Raw genomic sequence first — 26,327 nt, 5'->3', positions numbered from 1 at the left:
AATGTTCTCAAGTCTGAACTGTTTTCCCATAATGAACATCATTATGTTTGGAAAACATGTTTGGAAAAAAGGGGAGGCTTGTAAGCCAAAGAACACCGTCCCAACAGTGAACATTAGGGGTGGCAGCATCATGTTGTGGGGGTTCTTAGCTGCAGGAGGGGCTGGTGCAATTCACAAAATAGATGTCATCATGAGGAAGCAAAATTATGTGGATATATTGAAGCAACATCTCAAGACATCAGTCAGAAAGTTAAAGCTTGGTCGCAAATGGGTCTTCCAAATGGACAATGACCCCAAGCATACTTCCAAAGTTGTGGCAAAATGGCTGAAGGACAACAAAGTCAAGGTATTGGGAGTGGCCATCACAAAGCCCTGACCTCAATCCTAGAGAACTGAACAAGTGTGTGCGAGCAAGGAGGCCTACAAACCATACTCAGTTACACCAGCTCTGTCAGGAGGAATGGGCCAAAATTCACCCAACTTATTGTGGAAAGCGTGTGGAAGGCTACCTGAAACGTTTGACCCAAGTTAAACCATTTAAAGGCAATGCTACCAAATACTAATTGAGTGTATGTAAACTTCTGACCCACTGGGAATGTGATGAAAGAAATACAAGCTGAAATAAATAATTCTCTGTACTTTTATTCTGACATTTCACATTGTTAAAATAACTGATCCTAACTGTCCTAAAACAGGGAATTTTTACTAGGTTTAAATGTCAGGAATTGTGAAGAACTGAGTTTAAATGTATTTGGCTAAGGTTTATGTAAACTTCCGACTTCAACGGCATACTGATTGTTGCATAGACATGTCATGATTAGAACTGACATGATTCCTTAACTCTACATGTCAAGAGAGGCATGTCTGTTCTGCTCAATATACACTGCTCAAAAAAATAAAGGGAACACTTAAACAACACAATGTAACTCCAAGTCAATCACACTTCTGTGAAATCAAACTGTCCACTTAGGAAGCAACACTGATTGACAATAAATGTCACATGCTGTTGTGCAAATGGAATAGACAACAGGTGGAAATGATAGAAAATTAGCAAGACACCCCCAATAAAGGAGTGGTTCTGCAGGTGATAACCACAGACCACTTCTCAGTTCCTATGCTTCCTGGCTGATGTTTTGGTCACTTTTGAATGCTGGCGGTGCTTTCACTCTAGTGGTAGCATGAGACGGAGTCTACAACCCACAAGTGGCTCAGGTAGTGCAGCTCATCCAGGATGACACATCAATGCGCGATGTGGCAAGAAGGTTTGCTGTGTCTGTCAGCGTAGTGTCCAGAGCATGGAGGCGCTACCAGGAGACAGGCCAGTACATCAGGAGACTTGGAGGTGGCTGTAGGAGGGCAACAACCCAGCAGCAGGACCGCTACCTCCGGCTTTGTGCAAGGAGGAGCAGGAGGAGCACTGCCAGAGCCCTGCAAAATGACCTCCAGAAACAGACTCTATGAGGGTGGTATGAGGGCCCGACGTCCACAGGTGGGGGTTGTGCTTATAGCCCAACACCGTTCAGGACGTTTGGCATTTGCCAGAGAACACACCGTGGAGAACTTTCTGCTGCCTGCAAAATCCTCCAGCATGACCGGTTTGGTGGTGGGTCAGTCATGGTGTGGGGTGGCATTTCTTTGGGGGGCCGCACAGCCCTTCATGTGCTCGCCAGAGGTAGCCGGACTGCCATTAGGTACCGAGATGAGATCCTCAGACCCCTTGTGAGACCATATGCTGGTGCGGTTGGCCCTGGGTTCCTCCTAATGCAAGTCAATGCTCGACCTCTTGTGGCTGGAGTGTGTCAGCAGTTCCTGCAAGAGGAAGGCATTGATGCTATGCACTGGCCCGCCCGTTCCCCAGACCTGAATCCAATTGAGCACATCTGGGACATCATCTCTTACTTCATCCACCAACGCCACGTTGCACCACAGACTGTCCAGGAGTTGGCGGACGCCAACTAAACAGCTAAAAGAGTTTTTATACACTAACTCTATTTTATCAATATTACCGATCGGGCTTCAGGATAGCATAGCACAATTACAGCAGCCATTAAGGTTTTAAATGATATCACTGAAGCCCTTCACAAAAAACAGCACTGTGTCTCACTTTTTTATGAATCTCTCTAAGGCTTTTGATACAGTTGATCATGCTATACCGAGGCAGAGATTATCGGGTATAGGTCTTTCAGAGCATGCAGTTGCATGGTTTGCTAACTATCTGTTTGATAGAACTCAGTGCACTCAAGGGGATGGGCTCATGTCTGCTAAATTGTCTGTCTGTAATCATGTGCCCCAGGGCTCTGTACTTGGTCCCCTCTTATTCACAATTTATATAATAATTTAGACAAAAATGTGCAAAATGCACAACTTCACTTTATGCTGATGATATTGTTATTTATTGTTGTGCCTCATGTGTCACAAAATCTTTCCAAACTGCTTTTTATACTGTTCAACATACCTTGTGTCAATTGAAGCTTATACTCAATACTGACAAAACTCAACTAATGGTGTTTTCTAAAGAAAGAAATAGATCTCTGAACCTTTCACCTATTACTATCTGTCAGGGCAATGAGATTAAGACTAACATCATAAATATCTTGGAATTTTAATTGATGACGGCCTCTCTTTAAATTGCATATTCAACCATTTACATAAATATTGAAGTTGGGATTTTATTTTAGGAATAATACCTGTTTTTCTTTTTGAAGCCAGAAGGAGGCTAGTATTTACAAGACTATGGGGATATTTTATATATGAATGCTTTCGCTCAGTGTTTGAGATCAATTTATACCCTTTACCATGGCACATTGAGATTTATTTTAAACTGCAAAATCCTTATGCACCACTGCACTTTCTATACATTTTACATTACATTTAAGTCATTTAGCAGACGCTCTTATCCAGAGCGACTTACAAATTGGTGTATTCACCTTATGACATCCAGTGGAACAGCCACTTTACAATAGTGCATCTAAATCTTTTAAGGGGGGGTGAGAAGGATTACTTTATCCTATCCTAGGTATTCCTTAAAGAGGTGGGGTTTCAGGTGTCTCCGGAAGGTGGTGATTGACTCCGCTGTCCTGGCGTCGTGAGGGAGTGTGTTCCACCATTGGGGAGCCAGAGCAGCGAACAGTTTTGACTGGGCTGAGCAGGAACTGTACTTCCTCAGTGGTAGGGAGGCGAGCAGGCCAGAGGTGGATGAACGCAGTGCCCTTGTTTGGGTGTAGGGCCTGATCAGAGCCTGGAGGTACTGAGGTGCCGTTCCCCTCACAGCTCCGTAGGCAAGCACCATGGTCTTGTAGCAGATGCGAGCTTCAACTGGAAGCCAGTGGAGAGAGCGGAGGAGCGGGGTGACGTGAGAGAACTTGGGAAGGTTGAACACCAGACGGGCTGCGGCGTTCTGGATGAGTTGTAGGGGTTTAATGGCACAGGCAGGGTTATACCAGGGTTGGCTGGCCTTCTCTAGTCACTCGTAGGCTCAGTCACTGGTATACTTTTATTTACAAAGCAATGTTGGGTTTACTACCATTTTACTTGGGCATTTTTATTGTTCAGAAATGTGATGGGTAATCTCTTCGTTTGCAGGACTTTATCCTGCTAACTGTTCCAAACGTCCGTACTGAATTTGGTAAAAGGGCTTTTATGTAATCTGCGCCATCGGCTTGGAACGCCTTACAAAATACTTTTAAAGTGGAAGAACTTGTCCCGATTGGTGTTTTTAAATCACTGAAGAAGAATTTTGAGGCTGATTCCCTGACCCGTCAATGTTTTTAATTTGCTGGTTTATGATTTTGTTATACTCTTGTGAATTCTATTGTTCTTACTGGATTACTTGTAGTTTTTCATGTTGTCTGTCTGTAATTGTGTAATGACTTGGTGCTGCCTATCTTGCCCAGGACGTGCTTGAAAATGATATTTCAAATCTCAATGAGCCCTTACTGGTTAAATAAAAGGTTAAATAAAAAATAAATAGTGCTCTAGGGAAAAGGTAATTACAGGGGAGGGTTGGAGGATTCAGTGTAACGGGACAACCTATATTTTCATGTTGGAACTCGCCCCAAACCATTGTGGTAGTGAGTAAGTGATTGAGTGAGTGTGAGCCAGACTGTGCATCTCTAGTCTCTTCTACTATGTCTCTCCCTGTTAAGGCTGCCTTCCTAGCTGAACTGACAAGCACAGCTGAACACACACATACACAGAGAATCCATCATTCATGGACACACACACTCGCAAAAACTTCTGCCCCGAACCTCACACATCTGTCAGAGAATTATTACTAGTGTAGCGCATTTTAGAATGACATAGATATACACACACCTCTCCCACTGTCCAATTTCCACCATAAACACAGGGATAATGACCACCCTTCCCTCCAAAACAACAGAAGTTCTGTCACAACCCCTCATTAAGAAAGACGAAGCAGCCACTTCAACGCTTCCTTCCCCTCTTGCTGGGAGTGTGTGTGTGTGTGTGTGTGTGTGTGTGTGTGTATGTGTGTGTGTGTGTGTGTGTGTGTGTGTGTGTTTCTTTCCCTTGTCTCATATACTAGGACTAGGTTACTCCAGAGAAGAGACAGAAGATAAGGCATTCTGTTCCATATAATATAGAACTTCTCAGTCAACATTCAAGTTGTATCTCAATAATCAAATGTTTTCTCCTCATCTCAGTCTATTAAAAGGAAAGGGGACAATGAGAGGAGACTATTGAGACGCAGCCAGCCCCACGTTGGGAGTCTCTAGTGCTCCAGACGGGTATACACAATAATCATATCAACAGACAAATCCACTTCCTGTTAACACGACTGCTTAGTTATGGAAGGATTAATGAGAGAGAGAGAGAGTGAGAGAAAAAAAGGGAGCGACAGAGGGGGACCGGGAAGAGAAAATGAACATATCATGAAAGAGTGAGAGAAAGAGGGTGAGTGAGAGAAAGATTGAATACTTAGTGGCTTCAGAAAGTAGTCATACCCCTTGACTTATTCCACATTTTGTTGTGTTACAGCCTTGAATTCAAAATGTATTAAGTATGTCTCTCACCCACCTACACACAATACCCCATAATGACAAAGTGAAAGCATGTATTATTTTTGTGTGCAACTTTATTGAAAATTAAATACAGAAATATCTAATTTACATAAGTATTCACACTCCTGAGTCAATACATGCTAGAATCACCCGTGGCAGCGATTAGAGCTGTGAGTCTTTCTGGGTAAGTTTAAAAGCTTTGTACACCTGATGGTACAATATTTGCACATTATTCTTTCTAAAATTCTTCAAGCTCTGTCGAGTTGGTTGTTGATCATTGCGAGACAGCCATTTTGAAGGCATGCCATAGATTTTCAAGACGATTTAAGTCGAAACTGTAACTAGGCCACCCAAGTCCATATATTTGGTATTGTTTTTTTACATTATTGTCCAGTTGAAAGGGGAATTTTTCTCCCAGTGTCTGTTGGAAAGCAGACAATCAGGTATTCCGCTAGGATTTTGCCTGTGCTTAGTGTTATTCTGTTTCTTTTTATCCTAAAAAAAAACTAGTCCACCCCAATGACAAGGATACACATAAAATTATGAAGCCACCACCATGCTTGAAAATATGAAAAGTGGTACTCAGTGATGTGTTGGATTTGCCCCAAAAATAATGCTTTGTACTCAGGACATTAAGTTAATTCCTTTGCCACATTTGTTGCAGATTTACTTTAGCGTCTTACTGCAAAAAAGGATGCATGTTTTCGAACATTTTTTATTCCTTCTTTTGTTCCTTCTTTTCACTCTGTCATTTAGGTTAGTATTGTGGAGTAACTACAATCTTGTTGATACATCGTCAGTTTTATCCTATCACACCCATTAAACTATAACTGTTTTAAAGTCACCACTGGCCTCATACAAGCCCTTTCCAAACAATGCAGAGTTCAAATGTAAGAAAAATAGCAAATAAATAGCTAATATTGCTCGGCTCTCCATTTCCTGTAGTCCACAATCAGCTCCTTTGTCTTGCTGACGTTAAGGGAGAGGTTGTTGTCCTAGCATAATATTGCCAGGTCTCCGACCTCCTGCCTGTAGGCTGTCTCACTGTGATCAGGCCTACCGCCGTCAGAAAACTTAATGGTGTTTGAGTCGTAGGTGAACAGGGAGAACAGGAGAGGACTAAGCACACACCCCTCAGGGGCCCCTGAGTTGAGGGTCAGTGTGGCAGATATGCTGTTGCCTACCCTCACCAGCTAGGGGAGGCCCGTCAGGAAGTCCAGGATCCAGTTGCAGAGGGAGGTGTTTAATCTCAGGGTCCTTCGCTAAGTGATGAGCTTCAAGGGCACTATGGTATTGAATAGTGCGCTGCATTTAAGTAACAGCATTCTTGTGTGTGTGTGTGTGTGTGTGCGAGAGAGAGAGAGAGAGAGAGAGAGAGAGAGAGAGAGAGAGAGAGAGAGAGAGAGAGAGAGAGAGAGAGAGAGAGAGAGAGAGAGAGAGAGAGAGAGAGAGAGAGAGAGAGAGAGAGAGAGAGAGAGAGTGTGAGAGAGAGAGAGAGAGAGAGAGAGAGAGAGAGAGAGAGAGAGAGAGAGAGAGAGAGAGAGAGAGAGAGAGAGAGAGACCGGTGTGGACAAGCCCATTTATCTCATCAAGAGAAATATTCAACTCGCCAAGACTCTGTCCCCTCTAACCCTGTCTCTATGGAAACTTGCGCGCGCGTGTCCCATCAGCCTGAGATTTCTCCCTTAGTCTCTCTCTTTTCTGTTGAAATATACAAGCAAGAACAGACCACATCCCTAAACACATAGAACATTTCCTCAAACACTATTCCTAGCGGTTCCAACACATGCTTTACTTCACTTTTCTGTGTGACTTGCTGTAGCAAATCAATTCAACATGGATAGAAAAACATTTATATCTAAGTCAGCTTCTCTCTGTCCCACCCAGTATAAGTCATGTCCTCCTCATCCCTACCAAACTTCCTTCTAAGCTCCCTCATCCTTAGGGAGCAGGCCGCTGGACTCTGCTCTCCTCTAAATTCATTCCCCTCTCCTTACCTTCTCTCCCTTCCCCTTCTCTGTTTCTGACAGAGGGAGTGGCTGAAAGCAATTGAGCTGAGTCACAGACAGGGAGAGAGTCAGAGGAAGGTGTGGTCTTGTAAGCGCAATGTGTGTGTGTGTGTGTGTGTGTGTACCTTATCTAATAATTTAAGTAGGCAGCAATCTATGACTACCATTGCCCACTTCCTTTCTGTAGCACCCCTGAGGGGCTTAGAGGCCAAATACTCTTTCCAAATAACTAACTATTTCCCAACAAAACATACACACAATGTGTGTGTGTGTGTGTGTGTGTGTGTGTGTGTGTGTGTGTGTGTGTGTGTGTGTGTGTGTGTGTGTGTGTGTGTGTGTGTGTGTGTGTGTGTGTGTGTGTGTGTATACTCACTGGGTGACTGGGGTCGGGATGACGACTCATTGTGCCGTTCCTCTGCGTTTAGGGAGGGAAGGTCACAAGATGACGCCCCCATGCTCACAGAGCTCTTCCCTGATTGTGTGGTCCAGACTGAGCCTGGTTCTGATTGGGTCCAGCTGCTCTCTGAGGGCGGGACGGCACTCCAGAAACTGGCCGTGGAACAGACACTGTGTCTAGAAGTACCTGACAAAGAGGCAGAGACACATGGTTACACACACTATCATAAACACGCAAACACTATACTTCATTTTTTTTTTACCACATAAATAAACCAATGTATAGGAGTGTCATTCAACCCCCTTTGCTGTTGATCATTGGCTGTGGAGTTTTTAATTAACACGTCTGTAATTAATATGGGATGGCCATGTATTTATCTGTACTTTAACCTACAATAATAACTCAATCTACCAGAATGCTTTAGAAATATGGATTCATATAAAGGAGATTCCTCATAACAGAAAACAAAGTTCAGAAAAACATTGTCTACAGATGACCTTTCAACACGGCCTGCTCCCGAGCCTCCTCACTACTTAGGCAAACATAATATTGTAGGGCTTCCCTTATGCCACATTTATGGCGTGCGAGCTGCCACGAGTGAGTGCTAGGTAGCTACCGGCCGGAACATTGAGCTAGCCAAGACCAACAACAGACTATATAGCTACAAGTAGTGAGTAGAGATACAGACTATACTAAACAAGTTAAAATGTCTTACCTGTGATGAAATGTTTTCCACACACATAGCTACGTGTAGCGTACTTGGACACCGGTTCCCCACATTTCACACGCCGAGTAGCCTGAAGCCACTGGGCTCTTTTCCAGGCCCTATTTCCCTACGTGGGAGCATTGCAAACCGTAGATCGGGATTTCTGACCAGGCTATATCATAAGAGGGGCATACCTTCTTAAGACGTAAATATCGACTTGGAGTATGGAACGATTCTATAATGAACAAAAATATAAACGCAATATGTAAAGTGTTGGTCCCACGTTCCATGAGCTGAAATGAAAGATCATCATGCATTTTATCAATGGCATATTGAATGCACCGAGATACCATGACGACATCCTGAGGCCCATTGTCGTGCCATTCAACCGCCGCCATCACCTCACGTATCAGCATGATAATGCACAGCCTCATGTCACAAGCAGAGGTAGACAATTCCTGGAAGCTGAAAATGTCCCAGTTCTTCCATGGCCTGCATACTCACCAGACATGTCAGACATTGAGCAATTGTGAGAAGCTCTGGATCGACATGTGCGGCAGCGTGTTCCAGTTCCCGCCAATATCCAGCAACTTCACACAGATATTAAAGAAGATGGGGCAACATTCCACAGGCAATAATCAACAGCCTGATCAACTCTATGCGAAGGAGATGTGTTGCACTGCATGAGGCAAATGGTGGTCACACCAGATATTGACTGGTTTTCTGATCCACGCCCCTATTTTTCGTTTTGTTACGGTATCTGTGACTAACAGATCCAGATCTGTATTCCCAGTCATGTGAAATCCATAGATTAAGGCCTAATGAATTTATTTCAACTGACTGATTTCCTGAACTGTAAATCTGTAAAATCTTTGAAATTGTTGCGTGTTGAGTTTACATTTTTGTTCGGTGTGGAAGGGTGAGCGGCTGAATGTATAAACACTTTCCATGTGCGAACACACACACACACATTAAACCAACCCCCAAGACAACGCTCGTTTGGCTTCAGTCATAGCCGCTGCATTAGGTAATGACCCAGCCCCCCAGAAAATGTTCAGCCCTTCATTAAGACAATTTTTGTTGGTGTTTCCTTTATTTTGGAAGTTACATGTAGTTAGCTAGTGTTCTAATGACTCAATGGGAGTATCTACTCTTTGTTAACTAAGACTTTTACAAATGAGTATGGTGCATAGATACCCCCAATACCAATGATGATTGTCTGCTAGTTTAACTTCTTCGATATAGGGGGCCACTCTTTTAATTTTTGGATGAAAAACGTTCCCGTTTTAAACAAGATATTTTGTCACGAAAAGATGCTCCACTATGCGTATAATTGACAGCTTTGGAAAGAAAACACGTTTCCAAAAGATATTGTCTGTGAGTGTCACAGAACTGATATTACAGACGAAACCCAGATAAAAATCCAATCAGGAAGTGCCGCATTTTTTGAAACCGCCTCATTCCAATGACTCCTTATATGTCTGTGAAGGAGCTAGGAGTCAGCTTACGTTTTCCACGTTTTCCCCAAGGTGTCTACAGCATTGTGACGTATTTGTAGGCATATCATTGGAAGATTGACCATAAGAGACTACATCTACCAGGTGGTCGCTTGGTGTCCTCCGTTGCAATTATTGCGTAATCTCCAGCTGCAGTATTTTTCCGTTTGCTTCTGATGACAAGCCAACTGCCACCACTGATAGATTATCGAATAGATATGTGAAAAACACCTTGAGGATTGATTCTAAACAATGTTTGCCATGTTTCTGTCGATATTATGGAGCTAATTTGGAAAAAAGTTTGGCGTTGTAAGTGACTGCATTTTACGGTATTTTTCTTAGCCAAACAAAACGGAGATATTTCGTCTACACAAATAATCTTTTTGGAAAAAATGAACATTTGCTATCTAACTAAGAGTCTCGTCATTGAAAACATCAGAAGTTCTTCAAAGGTAAATGATTTGAATGCTTTTCTTGTTTTTGTGAAAATGTTGACAGCTGAATGCTAGGCTTAATGCTATGCTAGGCTATCAATACTCTTACACAAATGCTTGTGTAGCTTTGGTTGAAAAGCATATTTAGAAAATCTGAGATGACAGTGTTAATTAAAACCACTTAAGCCTACCCCTTACTTTTTTGAACATTCTGTTAAAAATCGCGCAACATTTCAGCGTCCTGCTACTCATGCCAGGAATATAGTATATGCATATGATTAGTATGTGTGGATAGAAAACACTCTGACGTTTTTCTAAAACTGGTTAAATCACGGCTGTGACTATAACAGAACGTGTGTTTCATCGAAAAGCGCAAGAAAAACTGATCACCGAAAACTGGAAAAAATATCAATGCGCCACTTGCATGTATTGTCTATGGGAAAGCAAATTACATGCGGCTGAGATTGCAAGTCCTATAGCTTCCACACGATGTCTTCCACACGCCAGTCTTGTCAATTGCCTGGGCTTTGTTTCTTGGTCAAACGAGTAAGAGAGAGCCCATTCCTTCCGGTCTCCGACAGGATGTTTTGGAAGAGAAATTTCCGACCATGATTTGAAGACGTGGAGCTATTGAATACACATCGCCCCGTGATCAATTTGATAGATTATTAACGTTTACTAATACCTAAAGTTGGATTACAAAAGTATTTCGAAGTGTTTTGTGAAAGTTTATCGTCAACTTTTTTAATTTAAAAAAATGACGTTGCGTTTAAAAACAGTGTTTTTTCCTGGATCACACACTTTTCATAGATCGATATTTAGGGTATATATCGACCGATTTAACCTGTTAGTCCACTAGGGGCATTATTTCATTTTTGGATAAAAAGACGTGCCCATTTTAAGCGCAATATTTTGTCACGAAAATATGCTCGACTATGCTTGGAAGATTGACCATAAGAGACTACAATTGCCAAGTGTCCCGCACGGTGTCTGCGTGGAAATTGGTGCGCAAAAGTCAGCTACCAGTATTTTTCCATCCGAATCAGAGAACAAAGAAGGCTTCTAGGACTGCCATTTCAATGAAGAGATATATGACAAAACACCTTGAGGATTGATTCAAACAACGTTTTCCATGTTTCAGTCGATATTATGGAGTTAATTCGGAAAACAGTTCGACGTGTAGGTGACTGAATTTTCGGTTAGTTTCGGTAGCCAAATGCATAGTAACAAAACGGAACGATGTGTCCTACACAAGAATCTTTCAGGAAAAACTGGACATCTGCTATGTAACTGAGAGTCTCCTCATTGAAACATCTGCAGTTCTTCAAAGGTAAATTATTTTATTTGATCCCTTTGCTGGTTTTTGTGAATATGTTGCGTGCTAAATGCTAACGCTAAATGCTAAGCTAGCTATCACCACTCTTACACAAATTATTGATTTTCTCTGGACACCGTGCGGGACACTTGGCAATTGTAGTCTCTTATGGTCAATCTTCCAATGATATGCCTACAAATACGTCACAATGCTGCAGACACCTTGGGGAAACGATAGAAAGTGTCCGTTCATTCCTGTCGTATTCACAGCCATATAAGGCGATCATGGAAAACGTAGCTTCAGAAATACTGTTCATTTCCTGGGCGCTCAAACATCTTGGTTTTGCCTGAAGCTTTTGTTCAACGGCACTCACAGTGAAAATCTTTGCAGTTCTGGAAACGTCAAAGTGTCTTCTTTCCAAAACTATCAATTCCAAGCATAGTCAAGCATCTTTTCGTGACAAAATATTGCGCTTAAAACGGGCACGTCTTTTTATCCAAAAATGAAATAATGCCCCTAGTGGACTAACAGGTTAAACTTCGGTTAAAATGTTTTGTTGGAATTACGATTCTGTGATTTTAACGTTGGTCGTATACAAAAATACATGTTCTTCAATTTTCTAAAGATCAAATATTTGGAGATTTCAATCAATTTCCCTGATTCACCCCCCCCATGTGGGTATGTGTGGTATAGTGGCTACTTTTCAGCCTTGGTGTGTGTTGGTGCTGACTGTGTCGTGTTAGTGCACCACTTCAGAGACCAGCAGAGAGAGCAACACATACTGTACACTCCTGGGTGGCAGCCATCGAGTATGGTGCCATTACCCAGCATACTCTACTGCACTGGACAGACAACAGACGCCTATCTCGGTCTGTCGTTTTCAAGGGAGACGCCAGAGGTGAAGAGGAGGAGAGAGTAGAGGAGGGTGGAGACGGAAGGAAGGCAGCGATAAATACCAAGGAGTAGGACGAGTGAACACAGAGGGAGGTGGAGATGAAGGAGAGCGAAGAGGAGGGAGACATTCGTGTTAAGACGATGATGACTGGGAGAAACAAAGCAAAAACAACAGAGGAGAAGAAAACAGTGGAGGAGATCAAAGCATGGATGGAGACAAGAGGGACGGTAGGGAAGAGGAAGAACAGAAGGAGAAATAGGAGGTGACCAAATCATCATGATAGGGGGAACCTATGACCAAAACCTGTGTACTTTTAATAAAGGTTATTTTTGCAAGTATACAGAGTATGCGAGAGTCCCTTTCACAATGTACAGAATTCTACAGAGCTAGAAAGCGCTAGTGAGCGAGTAATTACCTTTTACCTGCGACTGCGGATTGGGCGAGGGCCAGGACTTCTCTTCGAATAAGACCCATGCGTTCTGCTGAGGGGGAGGGGCTAACAGCTCGACACTGGAAGAGTTCTCAGAAGGGGCGGGGCTAGGCCTCTGCAAGCTGCTGTCCACATCTAATGTGTCTCACACACACACACACACACACACACACACACACACACACACACACACACACAGAATGAACCAAGGGAATGTCTTTCTATGACAACATTTCTGCCCTATTCCTCCCGTATACGGGTTGAAAATGGCAGGTTTGGACACTGATAAGCACCTAAATTGGAATGTAGTGGCTGTACCAGTAACATGTTATACATAATGTCAGAGCTCAGGGCCTCCGCTTCACAGCTCTGTATGGGTTTTGACTGACAGTCTTCTGAACTTGAGCACCGCTCGTTATAAGAAGTTGCCCCCATCCTCCCGCTAATTGGGCAACTTTTGCAAATGTTTTGTCGTCTGAGTGAGGGAAATACTGTAAATTAAGAGGACTCGATGTATCTTGAAAGATGAGATGTTGAGGATTACAATACATATTGTGTTGATGTCATACAAGCAAGCCAAACACCTGTGAGTCCAAATGTGCACGTCACATTTCAATATAATAAAACTCATGTAATATACAGTGTCACATTAACAATTTTTTTTTTTTAATTGACCACATGATTTGTTCTGAAAAATATTATTGGGGGGCTTTGTTGAATACAATGGCTTTGTTGAATATTCATTTCTGATTGGCTTAAAGAGTGTACATCTAGAGTGTACATTATTTCCCTATGACGCAGAGTGTATTTGCACAGTAGAAATATATATGTATATAGTTTATTCTTACATGTTTGAGCTGCTTTTGCAAGTAAATGTCAAATTGAAAACATTATTGGCATTGTTTATTTCAATTTTCATAATAGGAAGCTTGGACTGATGGTTGGTTAGCTAAACTAGCAGGTCTGTTTGTTTGGTTGCCAAGACAACTACTGTCCTATCTAGTAAACTTGCTAGCTACTTCAGTGGATGTTGAACACATTTCTACCATCAAATTAGTTAAATTAAAGCCATGGTATACAGTTCATTCGGAAAGTATTCCCACATTATTTCCACATTTTGTTACAGCCTTATGCTAAAAAAAAATGTTTTATTTTTTTTTTATCCTCATCAACAATAACCCATAATGACGAAGCGAAAACAGTTTAAGGATTTAAAAATAAATGTAAAATAAAAAAAACGTATTTACATATGTATTCAGACTCAAAATGAGGCTCGAAATTGACTTCAGATGCATCCTGTTTCCAATTTTTCTACAACTTGGAGTCTACCTGTGGTAAATTCAATTGATTGGACATGATTTGGAAAGGCACACACACCTGTCTAAGGTCCCACAGTGCATGTCAGAGCAAAAACCAAGCCATGAGTTCAAAGGAATTTTCCTTAGCGCTCCGAGACAGGATTATGTCGAGGCACAGATCTGGGGAAGGTTACCAAAACATTTATGCACCATTGAAGATCACAGTGGCCTCCATTCTTAAATGGAAGAAGTTTGGAACCATTAAGACTTCCTCAAGCTGGCTGCCCGGCCAAACTGAGCAATCAGGGGAGAAGGGCCTTGGTAAGGGAGGTGACCAAGAACCCGATGGTCACTGACAGAGCTCCATAATTTATCTGTGGAGATGGGAGAACCTTCCAGTAGGACAACCGTCTCTGCTGCACTCCACCAACCAGAATGGCAATCATGTTTGTCCCAATAAACCAATAAGTTGGAATTCAGTTAATTCTAACAATATGCTGTTCAGAGAATCAAAAAACTTCTAAATTCCCATGAATGTCAAATTAAAAGCAGGACCTACAGGGAAACACACCCATTAGTCACTCCCCACCCATTAGACCCTCTCTATAAATTGTTGACCCTCCCCTGCCATCATTTGTTAGCGTGTTATCCAGCTAGCGAGCTAGCTCAAGCGCGTTAACTAGCTAGCTCAAGCACGTTAGCTAGCTAGCTCAAGCGTGTTAGCTCAAGCATGTTAGCTAGCTCAACGTGTTAGCTAGCTAGCTCAAGCGTATTCGCTAGCTAGCTCAAGCGTATTCGCAAGCTAGTTCAACCTAGCTTAACCTATAGGCTTCTCAATAGAAGCCACTCCTAGGTTAATCCTGTGGACCTAATTCATATAATGCATGTCATAACAAGATGCCCAGCACTTCAAGCATCCTCAACTCTCTCTCGATCTCTCCCCATACGCAAAATATTTTGCATCTTACGCCATAGGCTGCACTTGCCTATCCATCATGCATGTAAACAACTAGCTTTCCTGCTCTATCAACACTGATTGGTGAAGTCATTTAATGAGCTCAATGTAAATAATAATAATAATAATTGACTTCACAGGTTAAAAAGGAACAGAAAGGAACGGTATAAACCGTTACTTTTTTGTGAGTTCGAACTGGTTCAGAACTTTATGTTGAACAGTGGAACGAAACCCCAAACCCCTAATTCTTTGAGTCATAAACGTGCATTGGATGTGCTTAGGAGGTGTGCACACTTCAGAGGAGGTGGCCACTTGGAGATACCAGTTAGACCTCTCACTCAAACCCTTTAAAACATTTCGTCTCATGTTGCACCTACCCTAAATACCCCAATAAATGTAAAATGCACAGAATATCAACAGTGCAATGTTTGGATTAAATACTTTGTCAGGTGAACTGTTGTGTCCTCACATTTAGTCTAATAATTTTCCCATAATCTCCAAACTGTTCCCTTTTAATGGCTACCATGGTTATGCATATGCTTTCCATAGTATAACGACCCTGGGTTTATAAGCGCGGAAATCGACTCAGCCGCACAAGCATGCTTTTGCAGCACAGTCGATAGCGCGCCGGACCTCGGGCTAGAAGGTCGAGGGTTCGAGACCTGCTCCCTGCTGTTTCATTACAATATTTATTCTGTTAGAAACATTTCAATTTAGCCTTATCCATTTAGGCCAACTCATCACACTAGGTTTGGGCGATATACCGTATACTGTGCATTCGGAATTAAAAATGGATTCAATAATTTTTTTCTCTCATCATTCTACACACAATACCCCATAATGACAAAGTGAAAACAGGTTATTGGAAAAATTTGCAAATGTATTCAAAATTAAATACATAAATATTTAATTTACATAAGTATTCACACCCCTGAGTCAATACATGTTAGAATCACCTTTGGCAGCGATTACAGCTGTGCGTCTTTCTGGGTAAGTCTAAGAGCTTTGCACACCTGGATTGTACAATATTTGCACATCATTTTTCCAAATTCTTCAAGCTCTGTCAAGGTGGTTGTTGATCATTGCTAGACACCCATTTTCCAGTCTTGCCATATATTTTCAAGCTGATTTAAGTCAAAACTGTAACTTGGCCACTCAGGAACATTCTATGTAGTATTTGTAAACAACTCCTGTGTATATTTGGCCTTGTGTTTTGGATTATTGTCCTGCTGAAAGGTAAATGTATCCCAGTGTCTATTGAAAAGCAGACTGAACCAGGTTTTCCGCTATGATTTTGACTGTGCTTAGCGCTATCAGTTTCTTTTTATCGCTCCCCCCAAAAAACTCTAGCACACCCATAACACAATGCAGCCACTACCATGCTTGAAAATATCAAGAGTGGTACTCAGTGATGTGTTGGATTTTCCCCAAACATACCGCTTTGTATTCAGGGTATAAAGTACATTTCTTTGCCACATTTGCTGCAGTTTTACTTTAGCGCCTTATTGCAAAACAGGATGCATGTTTTGGAATATTTTTATTCTGTATATGGTTCCTTCTTTTCACTCTGTCATTTAGGTTAGTATTGTGGAGCAACTACAATGTTGTTGATCCATCCTCAGTTTTGACCTATCACAGCCATTAAACTCTGTTTTAATTTGGCCTCAAGGTGAAATCCCTGAGCGGTTTCCTTCCACTCTACCAACTGAGTTCAGAAGGATGCCTGTATCTTCATAATGACTGGGTGTATTGATTAACCATTCAAAGTGTAATTAACAGCTTCACCATACTCAAAGGGATATTCAATGTCTGTTTTTTTATATGAGGCATGGAAAACCCTCCCTGGTCTTTGTAGTTGAATCGGTGTCTGAAATTCACTGCTCGACTGAGGGACCTTAGAGATAATTGTATGTGTGGGGTAAAGAGATGAGGTAGTCATTCAAAAATCCTGTTAAACACAATCATTGCACACATAGTGAGTCCATGCAACTAATTATGTGACTTGTTAAGCAAATTCTTATGCCTGAACGTAATAAGGCTTGTCATAACAAAGGGGTTGAATACTTATTAACTCAAGACATTTCAGCTTTTCATTTTTTATTAATTTGAAAAAATTTGTCAAAACATAATTCCACTTAGACATTATGCGGTATTGTGTGTAGGCCAGTGACACAAAATCTAAATGTAATAAATTCAAGCTGTAACACAAAGTTACTGAAAACTTTCTGAAGGCACTCTACGTGCTGTTGAAATAGTTGTTTTACCGGAATAAAATAAGAGGCAACTCATCTGGCTGTACAGTACCTGCTGAACAGGGCTTACAACATATTTTACTTTGATTGTTCAGGTTCACCATCAGCAATAGTTTACATAGCTTTGCAGTATATTTTTTTGATATACACGGTAAATTTTATCATTTCAGAATGAGGACAGCAGTCACTTTTGTGAGGGGCACTGCATGGCCGAAGCGAGAGGAAAAAAACATTGGATTTGGAGATGGGGTGAAATTTCCCCCCACCCCTAATCTGATATTGGTAGTGGGGTGTTAGATGCCTAGTCTAGTGGAGTGTTAGATGCCTAGTCTCTCATATGGGAGGGAGGCAGGCACACAGAGACACACGAGAGAGAGAGAAGTCAGCTCAGATAGATCCAGCACAGAAAGGCCCATCTCATGAGAATCATAAGCAGCAGATTTGAATTTAGAATGGAAAATGAATGTGTTTAACTTCTTTGGGACTGGGGGGCAGTATTGAGTAGCTTGGATAATAATGTGCCCAGAGTAAACTGCCTGCTACTCAGGCCCAAAAGCGGGAATATGCATATAATTAGATTTGGATAGAAAACACTGAAGTTTCTAAAACTGTTTGAATGATGTCTGTGAGTATAACGGAACTCGTATGGCAGGCAAAAACCTGAGAAAAAAATCCAACCAGGAAGTGGGAAATCTGAAGTCTGTAGTTTTTCAAGTCATTGCCTATCAAATATACAGTGTCTATGGGGTCATATTGCACTTCCTAAGGCTTCCACTAGATGTCAACAGTCTTTAGAACCTTGTTTGAGGCTTCTACTGTGAAGGAGGAGAGAATGAGAGCTGTTTGAGCCAGAGGTCTGGCAGAGTGCCATGAGCTGATCACGCACGCGCCCATGAGAGGTAGTTGTGTTCCATTGCATTTCTAAAGACAATGGAATTCTCCGGTTGGAACATTATTGAACATTTATCTATATTTCCATGCATATCATTTGTATCTTTTATCAATGTTTATTATGAGTATTTCTGTAATTTGATGTGGCTCTCTGCACTTTAACCAGATGTTTGTTTGAGGCAATGCATTTCTGATCATAACACACCAATTTCAAATGATGTTTTTGGACATAAAGATTAACTTTATCGAACAAAACACACATTTATTGTGTAACATGAAGTCCTGTGAGTGCCATCTGATGAAGATCAAAGTTTAGTGATTAATTTATTTTAAAATGGTGTAAAATACTTGTATGTTTGAGGAATTTTAATTATGGGATTTCTGTTGTTTTGAATTTGGCGCCATGCAATTTCACTGGCTGTTGATGAGGTGGGACGCTACTGTCCCACATATCCCAGAGAAGTTAAGCAACAAAACTTAGTGCATCGCACCAAATCGCATTGAGTCGTTCTCTAATCAAACCAAATCGCACCGAATCTTTTCAAACTAAAAGGTATCGTACCTGTATCGTATCGCTCTAGACATGTGTCGAAGAGAACATGGAGCAAATGGAAGAATCGTGAGGATCCACTAGAGGTGAACAAGTTACACTTGAAATGCCCTATTAATGTTTGCCAGCTAAATATCTTATAAGTTAACTATATAAGATGTGTAAAACATCTTTTCTGTAGCTCAGGGCTCCAGCTATGAATTTGGTTTGCTAACTTACTAGCTATAGGCGGCTAGCTTGCAAGATCACGCTTCTTGGTTAGAGCAGAGACAATCAATTCCCTCCTGGATCAATTGTGAGTAGCCTTTTAAAATAGTTGTATAACGTTTTAAGCTTGGTTGTCTGACCTTTCAAATAGTTTATGCTTGCTTGCGCTTGCTAGATAGCATCCACAATGGGAATTTGCTAGTACTTTGATAGCATAAGAAAAAAATAGGGCCCCTTGTGTGCACTGCTGTAATACCGTATATCCCGGTATGAAGGTATGGAAATCTGAATACCGCCCAACCCTAACACACATCCATACACACCGGCAAAGGTCCTCAGGGGAATCTAATGCAGGGGTACTCAACTCATACCCTACGAGGTCCAGAGCCTGCTGGTTTTCTGTTCTACCTGATAATTAATTGCACACCTGGTGTCAAAGGTCTAAATAAGTCCCTGATTGGAAGGGAACAATGAAAAAATGCAGTGGAACTGGCTTCGTGGTCCAGAGTTGTGTTCAGGGATCTAAAGGATACCTGCCAAATTCACTAAGTGTGTTATTGACGTACAGTCTGTTAGCGTGCTGACCCCGACATCTCCTTGCCAGGTAAATATATACTTAATTGTATATATGCATAAAATTATGACATTAAAAAAACAAATCTACTCCTGAACTTCATCCTACAGTATAGGATTTAAATGACTTTCACAATATGACTCGTACCTGCTTGATGCTCTGTGCTCGTCCCGAAGGCTTCATCTGCAAACGCCACCCAACCAGCTCTTCCCGAGCCCACTCTGCTGGCAGTGGCCATGGTTTGTGTGTGTATACACTCCACTAGATTCCACTAGTTCCTGCCCTCACACCTGTCTGCATCCATGCACAACTGGACACGCTGAGGAGGAGACAAAAGAGAGAGACAAAGAGAGAGAGGTAACATGGAGGAATGATAAACTGAAGCACAATCTTGGCAGCCACCTGCTGCTGACACATAGGTCTGAGAACCAAGGTTTGTTTGAGAACCAAGAAACCCTCAGCTGCATTCAAACACATCAGGTGTGACACCTAGGAGTCATAGCAGACTGGTTAAGCATTTGAAGTGTGTGTACCAGAGGCAGTCCTGTAATAAAGTTGCTTAGACACTAACGACAGGACAACAAGCATATTGGTTTGATAAGCTACTCTTGGCAAAGATTCAACGTTGGTCTCACCCACAAGACAGCAAACTCCCCTTCCCATGTGCTGCACTCAAACACAACACAGACACTTTCTGGAAGTCTATGGCAGCATCTTCCCTACATAGTGCACTATATAGGGAAGAGGGTGCCATTTGGGATGCATACTATAGACTGACTCTCTGTTGACTAACCAGCAGAGACAGGATGAGCATTCAGTCCAGCATAACAAAAGTCGGCATCGAACGGTTGACAATACGAGTCCATTCTATTTATGGGGGGTCGTGCTCTTCAGGACAGGAAGACACTGTCAGTGTGTCTGTGTCAGGAACTTTTCAAATCCGGGAAGCCTCAGCTCTCCAGCCCCTGCTTGCCAGTCCCAGACCTCAACCCTAGTCTACCAGCCCCTGAGCCCACAGATCTGACGTGACCATGATGCTGGCTATGAAATAAGTTGGTTTCCACAGAATCCTCTATACAAAACCTTGATTCTAAAGTGGTTGTTTCCTGCTCTTATGAGTACTTAACCACTTCAGTTCCCATTGAGTTAAGTTATTAACTTCTAATGCTGTTGAAGTAATATGGCTACAGTTTTACCTGCCTCACCTAAAGCCCATTATTTTGGGAAGCTGTTATAGACGACCAAATGCGAACAGTCAGTATCTGGAAGAAAAAGCTTCAAACTGTAACCAGTGCCTGCAACCTGGATCAGATTGTCAGTCAATCTATCAGGGTATTTATAAACAGCACAGGAATGAAATCATCCACATGTATTGATCACATCTTTACTAATGTTGCAGAAATCTGCTCTAAAAACAGTATCAAAATCCATTGGATGTATTGATCATAATATAGTAGTCATATCTAGGAAAACCAAAGTTCCAACGCCTGGCCTAAGATAGCGTATAAGAGGTCATAGGAATCACTACAAAACATATTCTATGTTGAAGATGTAAATAATATTTGCTGGTCTGTGGTGTGTAATGAACAGCATCCAGACGCTGCACTTGACACATTTCTGAAATGGCTTATTCCAGTTAATAATAAGCATGCACCCATTAATACAATTACTAAAAACGGTTCAATCCCTGTGGATTGATGAGGAATGGAAAGATGGTATGGTTGAGAAAGATGAGGCCAAAGGAATGGCAAATAAGTCGGGCTGCACAGCCCAAACATACTGTAAAATGTGAAATTATGTGACTAAACAGAACAAAAATAAGAAGAAACTGTTCTATGAAACAACAATAACTTCTATAAAGAATGATAGTAAAAGTTTTTGGAGCACTCGGCTGCATCATTCATCAAAGGAGAACTCGGCTGCATCATTCATTGAATCAGATGACTTATTCATCAAACACCACTGATATTGCCAACTACCTTACACATCCATGCATGACTGATCAAATTATGAAAGACAAGCATTGCAATTTTGAATTCCGTAAATTTAGCGTGTAAGAGGTGAAAAACACATTGCTGTCTATCAATAATGACAAGCCTCCTGGGGTCTGACAACTTGGATGGAAAATTGTTGAGGATCAGACAATATTGCCACTCCTATTGGCCATCTATTCTATCTAAACCTACAAGAAAGTGTGTGCCCTCAGGCCCGGAAGGAATCAAAAGTAATTCCACTACCCAAGAATGACCAGATACAATGCTATTTCAAAGTAAACACATATTTTCAGCACACTTATAGGGAAGGGCATTCAGCAATCACCACAAATGGCTGAGACAAATTGATAATAAAAAGATTGTGGGAGCTGTTTTGTTTGAGTTAAGTGGAGCATATTAGATTATCAATCATAATCTGCTGGTGGAAAAATGTATAGTACCAGTCAAAAATCTGGACACACCTACTCATTAAAGAGTTATTTTCTACATTGTAGAATAATAGTGAAGACAATATAGCGCATATGGAATCATGTAGTAACCAAAAACGTGTTAAACAAATCAAAATATATTTTACATTTCAGATGCCTTGATGACAGCTTTGCACACTCTTGGCATTCTCTCAACCAGCTTCATGAGGTAGTCACCTGGAATGGATTTCAATTAACAGGTGTGCCTTGTTAAAAGTTCATTTGTGAAATGTATTTCCTTCTTAATGTGTTTGAGCCAATCAGTTGTGTTGTGACAAGGTAGGGGTGGGATACAGAAGACCTTTTGGTAAAAGACCAAGTCCATATAAGAGCTATGAACAGCTCAAATAAGCAAAGTGAAACAACAGTCTATCATTACTTTAAGACATGAAGGTCAGTCAATGCAGAACATTTCAAGAACTTTCAAGGTGCAGTCACAAAAACCATCAAGCGCTACGATGAAACTGGCTCTCATGAGGGCCGCCACAGGAATGGAAGACCCAGAGTTACCTCTGCTGCAGAGGATAAGTTCATTTGAGTTACCAGCCTAAGAAATTGCAGCCCAAATAAATGCTTCAGAGTTCAAGTAACAGACACATCTCAACAGCAACTGTTCAGAGGAGACTGCGTGAACCAAGCCTTCATAGTCACATTTCTGCAAAGAAACCACTACTAAAGGACACCAATAAGAAGAAGAGACTTGCTTGGGCCAAGAAACATGAGCAATGGACATTATTAATGTTAGTTCTCTGTGTACGGGTCGGTGGAAATCTGTCCTTTGGTCTGATGAGTCCAAATTTGAGATTTTTGATTCCAACCGACAAGTCTTGTGAGACGCAGAGTAGGTGAACGGATGATCTCCACATGTGTGGTTCCCAGGGCAGCAAGGCTGGCTCTTAAACATACACAGAGAACTAAAATTAATAATATGCATGTCAATCTCTCCTGTGTCAAAGTAGAGGAGAGATTGACTTTGTTACTATTTGTGAGAAGTATTGACATGTTGAATGCACTGAGCTGTCTGTTTAAACTACTGGCACACAGCTCAGACACCCATGCATACCCCACAAGACATGTCACCAGAGTTCTCTTCACAGTTCCAAAGTCCAAAACAGACTATGGGAGGCACTATATAGAGCAATGACTTCATGAAATGCTGTTCCACACCAAGTAACTCATGTAAGCAGTAAAATCATGTATTTTTTTAAATAGATAAAAATATACATTACACAATATAGCGGGGACCGTGAAGACACACACGCATACACACACACGATAACATACGCACAGATTTTGTGTTATAGATACTGTGTGTGGTAGTAGAGTAGTGGCCTGAGGGCACACACGTAATGTGTTATGAAATCTGTTATCTAATCACATGTAATGTTTTTTAAATTGTATATAAATGCCTTAATTTTGCTGCACTCCGGGAACAGTAGCTGCTGCCTTGACAACAACTAATGGGAATCCATAATAAATACTAAATACACAGTGTGTCTGCTGGAGCAGTGGCTCCCTAACCATTACTGATGTGAACCACCTAAAACCTTTCAAACGAAATATCCCTAACCCCGTTTGAGTTGGACACAATCAACCTGTTTGTCCTGTCCCCCAAACCCCATCCCACTACTTAGGAAACACTTTCACCGGATATGAAATCATGTTTTCCTGAGAATCCCAAAATCAAAATCCTCATTAACAAGAGCATGGGAGTTTTCCTGCTCTTTAAATACTAGAAGTCCACTAAGTTCCCACTGTAATACTGGGGATAGCGAGGAAACATATTTTTGTACCAGGGCACAGTCACAGTGTGTGTAATAGAGGATTCACATCGGATATGCACCGCAAAGGTCACAGATAAGTCTTGAAAATGTCAGGAAAGGTCAGGAGAGAGGAAAATACATATTGGGCCGAAAACCATCACATACAGTTTTTCCATATTACACTCCTAAGGAGAGAAAAGTGACAGGAGAGAGGGGGGAGAAGACAGGGAGAGGCAGCAGAAATACAAGAGAGCAAGGTGGAGAGAAACAAAGCGAGAGAGTAGGAGAAAGATACAGGGTGGAAGAGGGGGATAAAGAGAAGGGTGGGAGGCGGGACGACAGTGACAGGAAACGTTAAAAGGAAACAAAGTCTCTGTAACTGCCCGATAAACATTACTGACTCATTCCATTTCTATTTTCTCCCCCCCCGCTCATTTTCTCTGGAGGATGGCTGGTTGTATCCTTCCATGCACATCTGTTCTGCCAATGTCTCTCCTCTTTCTCACAGAGAGAAAGACACTTCTCCAGCTCCTTCCTCTTCCTCTCTCTGGTGGATTCTCTCTCCCTCCAACAGTCTGCTTCACAGACCAAGTACACACCCCTGTCTCTAATGATAACTGACAGTGTATTTGGCCTAGACCAAACATCCAGGCTTGATTTCAATCAAGCCCACACCCTCACACTTACTCCAAAAAGACACTATGGTTCCAAATCCACTACAATACACAATTGACATGCTTATTTGCATGATTTCGATGTGACAAAGAAGGTGTCATATCTGAGAAACGGAGTAGTAGCCTAACAGTAATAATTGCACGCGTGCACACACACAGAGAGCGAGAGAGATAACTAAAGAGATCAAGGTGATTGTGAGAGACTAGCCCACTGCTCTTCGGCAGCTCTCTCAGCTCATTGGGCAGGTAGTGAAGCATTCAAAACTGTACTCATGTCAACTCATATCCTATTCTACTATTCTGTCTCTGACCCAAAATAATTACGCAATGAATGACGACACACGGTTAGACCGAACTTTGATACTTGAAAAATATCTAACGGTCTACAAGACTGTCTCTCCTTGGGAAGCCTCTTCAAATCTGTTTGCCAAAAGGGGTAGGCTAAATTATTTGCTAGTATACATGAACCCTAACCAAAACAACCATGTAAATCCAATAGATGGCTATGGTTTAATTGTCTTCAGTGATTCCTCTCCTGTGCTCCTTCATGGCCATTGAAATGAATGCAGTATAAATGGCTGGCTGGGGTGGGTCTTCTTTAATTTAATATGCAATGAAAGGAATGGGTAAATGAAGGGATAAGGGGAAGGAGTGATGATACAGATGACATAGAGTGCAAGGGATTAGAGATGTGAGTGAAAGTAGGGATCGAGGGGTGAGAGTATGAAGGGATAGGTAAGGAGAGAGGGATATAGGGAGTCAACGAAGGAGGAGAACAGAGGGGTGGATTGTTCTAACCCTGGGCGCACTCCAAACCCTGACTCAGCGCCCAGCCGAGACACACACACCACTGCCAGGCCAAGGGTCCAGACATGCACTGTCAACCATATGTTTGTGTGGGGGTAGTGTCTAAACACACACACACTTCCATCAGTAAGTCTGTCACATAGTTGTGATAGCATTCGGCAGTGACCCCGAACCCCCCTCCTCATCATTTCTGCTGTGACATGCTCCCTACCCCCCTCCGCTATGTAAACATACTGCTGGCACAATGCTGACATAAAGTCACAGGGACATGCTAAATAACTAGAACTACTACAGTTGGTCTGTATGTGAGAATGTTTAATTTGCTTCAGACTACTTTCTACCTGTTTTGGCATATAAGAGTAACGCAATGTAGGAGAGCTATGGCAATGTATCCCCGTAACCTACTACTTCCACAATTTAAACTGTAGGCTAAGTAGTCTGGTTTATTCCATTGACTATATAGACCAGTTAGTGTGGGATGTATTTAGCGGCCATTACCCAATACATGCTTTAGGCTACTCCTCTGCAACTATTGACAGAATCCTGCAAGCATTGATCAAGAGACTCAAGTTTGCCCATAGTCTTGGTACAGAATAATAACTTCCTCTCACTCTCCAGCCAGGTAACGGACAGATTCTCGATCGACACTCACGGCAGTTGGCTTTCTCTGCAACAACCTGTTGATCAACTGACCGACCTGATTTGCCCTGTCGCACTTGCACGCAACATTGTATCACAGACACACAACGAATCAGAGCCTCTACTAACTTCGAGAAAGAGCAACACTTGGCAACAACGTAGCCCTGTAGCCTTACATGGAAATGTGATATAAAATTATTTGGGATAAACAAATAATTCAATGTTTACGTACCGATATTGTTTGATGTTATATGCGCTGCAGTCTCTCCGTGTTCCAGTGAGCCAGACTGTCGACCAGAACGAGACCCGGAGAGTGAGACCGGTGACGCGGAAGGATTGGGCACGCACCATGCGCTGCCCTCGCGGCTTGTGATTGGTCAATCGCCTAACGTGAAATATTCACATGTCGACGTGAACAATAAAACAGCTATTATTATTTGTTTATCTGTGTGAAGAGGAAGTCATTATTATACACTTCATGGCGAAAAGTATGTGGACATCCTATTCAAATTAGTGGATTCGGCTATTGCAGCACACGTTACTGACATGCATA

The 26,327-nt window shown here is 41.9% G+C and overlaps 1 protein-coding gene across 3 annotated transcripts in view; it reads right to left on the bottom strand.

Annotated features, from left to right (window-relative positions):
* Positions 1–26,108, bottom strand: part of ston2 (stonin 2) — a 54,159-nt gene extending 28,051 nt beyond the window's left edge. Inside the window, exons 1-5 of one of the 3 annotated variants that reach the window (XM_035743435.2) lie at positions 26,007–26,108; positions 19,578–19,749; positions 12,689–12,838; positions 7,404–7,613; positions 7,019–7,075 (exon numbers count right to left, since the gene is read on the bottom strand). In XM_035743435.2, the coding sequence (XP_035599328.1) occupies positions 7,019–7,075; positions 7,404–7,613; positions 12,689–12,838; positions 19,578–19,668 (508 nt within the window). In that variant the 5' untranslated portion in view covers positions 19,669–19,749; positions 26,007–26,108. Of the gene's footprint in view, positions 1–7,018; positions 7,076–7,403; positions 7,614–12,688; positions 12,839–19,577; positions 19,750–26,006 lie in introns of those variants that run through there. The other 2 variants (XM_035743436.2, XM_035743437.2) reach the window with 2 other exon arrangements.
* Positions 26,109–26,327: the final 219 nt, after the last annotated feature.

This window comes from Oncorhynchus keta, chromosome 29, assembly GCF_023373465.1.
Source record: "Oncorhynchus keta strain PuntledgeMale-10-30-2019 chromosome 29, Oket_V2, whole genome shotgun sequence".
In the NCBI taxonomy this organism is placed as follows: domain Eukaryota; kingdom Metazoa; phylum Chordata; class Actinopteri; order Salmoniformes; family Salmonidae; genus Oncorhynchus; species Oncorhynchus keta.
This window is presented reverse-complemented; position numbering and strand designations above follow the sequence as displayed.